This window comes from Macaca mulatta, chromosome 6, assembly GCF_049350105.2.
Source record: "Macaca mulatta isolate MMU2019108-1 chromosome 6, T2T-MMU8v2.0, whole genome shotgun sequence".
NCBI lineage: Eukaryota > Metazoa > Chordata > Mammalia > Primates > Cercopithecidae > Macaca > Macaca mulatta.
In genome coordinates, this window is record NC_133411.1 from 104,634,169 (window position 1) to 104,639,709 (window position 5,541).

Genomic DNA, 5,541 nt, shown 5'->3' on the forward strand with positions numbered 1-5,541 from the left:
GGCACAGCGTACAGCAGCGCGCCTGTCCGTGGGGAGGAAGGGTCGTCCCGCCTCCCCTCCAGGCCAGTCCTGTTGCGCCTCCTCCTGCCCCACTCTGACTTTCGCGCGCCCAGGGGTCTCTGAGGGTCGCGCCCGATACCCTCCTCTACCCCAAGGCTTCTTCTCCCCAAGGGCCGGGCTGGGGACCCAGGAGCGTCACAGCCTCCGTAGGCCCCGGAAATCGCAACTTGGTCAAAGCTAAGCCTGCCGCGATCAGCTTTTCTCACCACCTTGGGGATCCACTCTCCGTCCGTCCTTCCCGACCTCAGGCTGCAGAGAAAACTTGGGGGCGGCGGTCGAGGAAGCCGCGCCCCGAGGCTCCCAGCACAGCCCCAAGAGGAATCCTGCCGGCAACAAAAAGCTGTGCGCGCGGCCGGGCGCGAGCCTCCGCGTCCAGGTGGGGTCTCCGCGCCCCAATTCCACCCCGCCCCGCATCGGCGCTCCCCGCAAGTGAGGGGTTTCCACACGCCCCGGCGTTCCCGCACACTCAGGGTCTCCCTCGACCCCCCGGGAGATGCTCCCCGCTTTCTATCCCGCCCCGCTCTGGCGCGCCCGGTAAACGATGTGACCCCGCCCCGCTGCGGTCTCCCCTCCCCAGGACACTGCCCCCGTCCCCACTTGTGGTGCTCGGGGCATCTCTAAAGCCCCCAACCAGAGTCCTCCAACCCACCCGCGAGGCTCGCGCACCAGCAACGCGGCCCCGCCCGCAGGGACCCCGCCCACCTGTGGCTCTACCCCCGCCTCTGCGGCCTCCCCCACCGCTAGCGCGGCCCCCACCTAGGACGACGCCCGCGTAGGTCCTCCTGCCCACACCCGCCCCCTCGCCAGCCCCTGCCCCAGCCCCTAGCCGTGACCCCGCCCCTAGCCCCCCCCCGCCCCCGCCCCGCAGCCCCTCCCGTGCGCTCGGGCCCATCCCGTCACCGCCCATTGGCCCTGGGTCCGCTCAGGGGCGCCGGCCTGGCGGCGGTTCCGAGTCGGGCGCGTGCCGGCAGGGTTCCCATTGCCAGCGGCGCAGCCAGACTAGGGGCTGCCCTCCGCCTTCTCGCCATGGACGCGGACGACTCCCGGGCCCCCAAGGGCTCCTTGCGGAAGTTCCTGGAGCACCTCTTCGGGGCCCGCAAGGCCATCGGCGTGCTGACCAGCGGCGGGGATGCTCAAGGTGCGCGCCCCCCTCCCGGCGGCGAGGGAGTGACGGACGGAGGAGGGAGAACAGGGCGAAGTGGATGGGGCGACGGGGCAGAAGAGGGGGAAGCGATGGGAGGACCCGGGGAAAGGTGGGGAAGCGATGGGAAGAACCGGGGAGACGAGCGGGGAAGCGATGGGGAGAACTGGAGAGAAGCCCGTGACCCGGAGCGGCAGGGGTACCTGCGGGGCGGCGTGAGCCGGCAAGGCAGCCCCGGGGTCCTTGCCGGGTGGGGCGGAGGAGGAAGGGACACGGCGGTAGGAACCTCCGTCCGGAAGAGAGTGAGGTTTCCACCCCCTCCGGTTTATGTTTTAAATTGAGCCTGGCAGAGGGGGTCGCCTGGAGCGCCCTTGGGGGACGTTCTCCCTCAGAGCTGTAGGACAGGGCCGGGCTTCCCCTCCGAAGCGTGAGTACAGCGCGATCACTTGCTAAGTGGCCCCCCGCCCCCTAACTCCGCCCCACGTCATCCCCCAGCATGTCGCTTTTCCGTTGGAAGAGTTTAAAAAAGGGTTTCCTAAAAGGATTTAAAAAAAAAAAAAAAAAAAGGGTTTCCTGCACTAGTTGCTTTTCGGCTAGTGACGATACCGAAAACTAAAATGGGTCCCAGGCCCTCCCCGCCAGCCTCTGCGGACGGGAAGGACCAGGAAGCGGGGACTCGGGGACGTCAGCGGAGCCGGGGCGCGGGCTCTGGGCTTCCCCTTCCCTGCAATGTAGAAGCGGCTCTCCAGGAGGGGCCCGAGTCTGGGCCCACGACGCGGGCGCGCCGGGAGGACATTTAACAATGACGAGCCGGAGGTGGTGGAGACTGTGCGCCTCAGGCCCCGGGTGCACGTGGGGGCGCCAGTGCCCCGACGGTGGAGCGTCCCGATCCTTGCAGCCGCTGGATGGTAGATCCGCGCTTCCCAGGCGAACGCTACCTGGGAGCCTTAGCGATCGCGCGGGCTGGAGACGCGACGCGCCCGGAGCTGGGTTTTGATTTTTATTTTCCCGGTTCCTCCTGCAGCAGATGCGTGGAAAGGCCCGGATGGCGGATTTCCTCCCGTTTCGGGACCGCGCACTGAACAAGGATGGAGCCGGGATGGGCCCCCAGCCCACGGCCCCGGTGACCTTCCCTTCGCCCTTGAGCGCGCGGGGCGGGCGCGGGTGCTGCAGGTTGGGGCGCTGTGGGCCCCGCCCGGCCCGCCGCGGGCGCCTACGTGATGCCGGGCCCGTAGTCTCCTTGCGCCCAGGCCGGGACATCCGTCTGCCACGCACTCCCCGAGCCCGCAGCGTAGCCTCCCCAGGCCCAGCACCCCCCGCGGGAGACCCCAGTGGCAGCGCCAGACTCCGCCCTGCAGCCCGACCCCCAGCGCCCCTGGGAAGTGCTCTGGCGTTAGCGTTCTAGTAAAAGGACCCCCCAGCCTCAGCATTCCTCCTGTAGGGTTGGATTCTCAGAGAAAGAAAAGGTGATGCAGCAGACGCTGGGATTGGAGAAATTACCAGAGTGAAGTGGAAATAGTCTGGCCAGCGTGACTTAAACCGGCCCGGAGATGGGCAAGTACCAGTGGAACCGCCTGGGGTCGGGATAGGACCCAGAGTGGCTTCTCAGTCAAAGGCCTTCAGAAGCAGAGGGAACATCTTGAGTGACTTTACCCGGGCCGCGAAAGACAAGAAACCTTTGGCACGGGAAGAGGAACCGATCTCTGGAAGTCACCAGGGCGGGTGGAAGGTCAGGGGTTCAAGGTTATTTTGGAATTTAGGTGCTGTGGTTCCTGCACGGTGGCTCATGCTTGTCATTCCAGTGCATTGGGAGGCCAAGGCAGGAGGATCGCTTGAGCCCAGGAGTTCCAGAGCAGCCTGGACAACATAGTGAGACTCTGTGTCTACAAAAAAAAAAAAAAAAAAACACGAAAGAAAAACACATTAAGATGCTGTATGTATTGGAAAATATTGATGGGTCATTCTTTTGAGCTTCATGTCCAAAAGCTTGCTAAAATGCTTGGGAGTTTGTGTACAGGCATGTGAGATTAGGATACATTGGCAGAATCGCGGTGTTCTCTGTTATCCTGGTTTTGCCACCCGGGAGGAGTTACACATATTGAAGGTTAGTAAGTCCACGCCTCTTCTCTTCTGGGGAAAAAGGTACTTTGGAAACCAATATTATGTGGGAACGTGGCTTGGTTGGTACAGCCTTGGCTTAATGGGAGACAGCTGCCCTCAGCTCTGCAGGTGGCATCAAATACGGTGGCCTCGAGCCCACATGGGTCACACCTGGGCTGTCCCTGGGGAAGCCCGCCACGGCGGGTCACCTGGGCATTCTTTCCCTGGCAGAGCCGAAGTCACAATTTTTTTGTAGACTCTAAAGAGCTTTACCCTTCCGAGATATGATCTTGAATCTTTTGGAGCATTTGGACGCATTTCTTTTAAGGAAGTTCACCTCCAGATGTGCTCAGACGGCCTGGTCTTAGCTGCCACAGATTTACAAATTCTTACAGTAAGTAGGTTATTCCTCGAGAATTTATCTGTTGTGCCCCCATTCTTTTTGCCATTTTATTCTGATTCTATATTAGTACTTGATTTTCCCTGACATAGAAGACTTGCCTGTAGCTAGAGATCAGAGAACATATTCACATTCGAGTATTAATTTCAGGGGAATTATCTGTCAGATGTGAAATTATGGTAAAATTCCATATATTAAAATGACCATAGCTACCATTTGTTGAAAATATTTTGTATACTAGGAGCTTTACAATTCTTATCTCCAAGCCTAGATACATGATCCCAAGAGAGGCATGCCCTCATTTTGGAAGTGGGGAGAAAGACTCACAAAGAAAAATAACTTAGGTAAGGGCATGAGGGGCATACGTGATTGTGGTAGGAGCAAAACAGATCCTAATTCCAAATATTGTACTCTCCCTTAGACCATGAAGAGTGCTTATGTCTGGCTCTGTCACCCAGGCTGGAGTGTAGTGGTGCCATCATAGCTCACTGCAGCCTCAAACTCCTGGGCTCAAGTGATCCTCCTGCCTCAGCCTTCTGAGTAGCAAGGAAGACAGGAATGCACCATCATGACCAGCTAATTGTTATGATGATGATGATGATGATGATGATGATTTCTGTAGAGACAGGATCTCACTATGCTGCTGAGACTGGCCTTGAACTCCTGGCCTCCTCTAGTGAGCCTCCTGCCTTGGCCTCCCAAAGAGCTGGAATTACAGACATGAGCCATCATGTCAGGCCTCCACCATACTTTTCATGGGACTTTCTTGGCGAAGCTCCTTAATCTAGTTAATGCTCAAAAGTGAACAAAACCCAACTTGCTCAAAATTACACAGATATTCTTTGGGTGGTTTTGTGAGGGGAATGGAAAATAACTTTTTATAGCGATAGGAGTCAAGGTGGCAAAAAATCATATTAAGGCTTAATACCAACGCGATGGGCTGCTTTTCTTCCCCCAGTAGAGTTCATATTATTTAATTATAAGGTAAAATTGAAAATCTCTTTCCTGTATTCCTGACTCCCCAGGCCTTGAATGAAGAAAGTATTTCTCAGGCTTGGTTTTTTTTTTTGTTGTTTTGTTTTGTTTTGTTTTTCCTACTTCTTTGGGTATCTTCTGTCTCAGGCTGTGGGATTTTTTGTTTTTTGTTTCCCCCTGCTTCTTTGGGTATCTTCTGTTGTCCCAAGACATGTCTGGAAACTTAAATTGATTTTCACTCAATCTAAAATAAGCTCCCCAGCTCTTGATCACGGACTGATCATGACTAAGTGCCCACCGCCACGTCACGCTGTGCCACACACCAAGAGTGACTCATTGTCTTAGTCACAGGTTGTGGCTTCTGCAGGGCCTGATGCCTGGTGGAGCTGAGTGTACTGGGAAGTCCAGGTGCATCCTTAGGGTGGGCTGGATGCGAAAGCAGCGTCCTTTTTGCCTGTGGTGACAGGAACATCAATACAGTATTTATAGAAAGTTCATATAAATTGAGTATCAACCTTTCCAATCCTAGTGAGAATAGCTAGCGTTTAGTGACTCTCTGTTATGTGGCAGGCCCTCAGTGATGCTGGGCACTGACTTATCCCCACTTTACACATGAGCAAGGGATGCCCGAGGTGTTCCAGCTTCCCTGAGTTCACAGAGCTCCGTGGTGTGGCCAGGCCCTGTGGCTGCAGCAGGGATGTTCAGTGCTGCGTGTAGCTGTGTCTTCGCTGTGACTTTCCCGTGCCCAGCACCACGCCTGGCGCTTGACAGGAACACAAATGTTTGCTGCCTGCCTCCCGCCTGGAATCTCCAGTGAGGAGCAGGAAACCAGGGCTTCTAGCTGTCTTCTTCATTCATGAAGTCC

General features: G+C 57.1%; 1 protein-coding gene across 1 annotated transcript; it reads left to right on the top strand.

Annotated features, from left to right (window-relative positions):
* Nucleotides 1–1,038: 1,038 nt before the first annotated feature.
* On the top strand, nt 1,039–3,912 carry LOC144341483 (uncharacterized). Its single transcript, XM_078005042.1, has 2 exons — nt 1,039–1,198; nt 2,226–3,912. The coding sequence occupies exons 1-2, from the start codon at nt 1,087–1,089 to the stop codon at nt 2,420–2,422; spliced, it is 309 nt and encodes a 102-aa protein (XP_077861168.1). The 5' UTR covers nt 1,039–1,086; the 3' UTR covers nt 2,423–3,912.
* Nucleotides 3,913–5,541: the final 1,629 nt, after the last annotated feature.

What these genes read in the sequence shown, in the direction of transcription:
- LOC144341483 (XM_078005042.1), top strand. Translation starts at nt 1,087, where the DNA reads ATGGACGCGGACGACTCCCGGGCCCCCAAGGGCTCCTTGCGGAAGTTC. An exon ending in CAGCGGCGGGGATGCTCAAG is followed by an intron (nt 1,199 to 2,225) that starts GTGCGCGCCCCC and finishes TTCCTCCTGCAG; the next exon opens with CAGATGCGTGGAAAGGCCCG.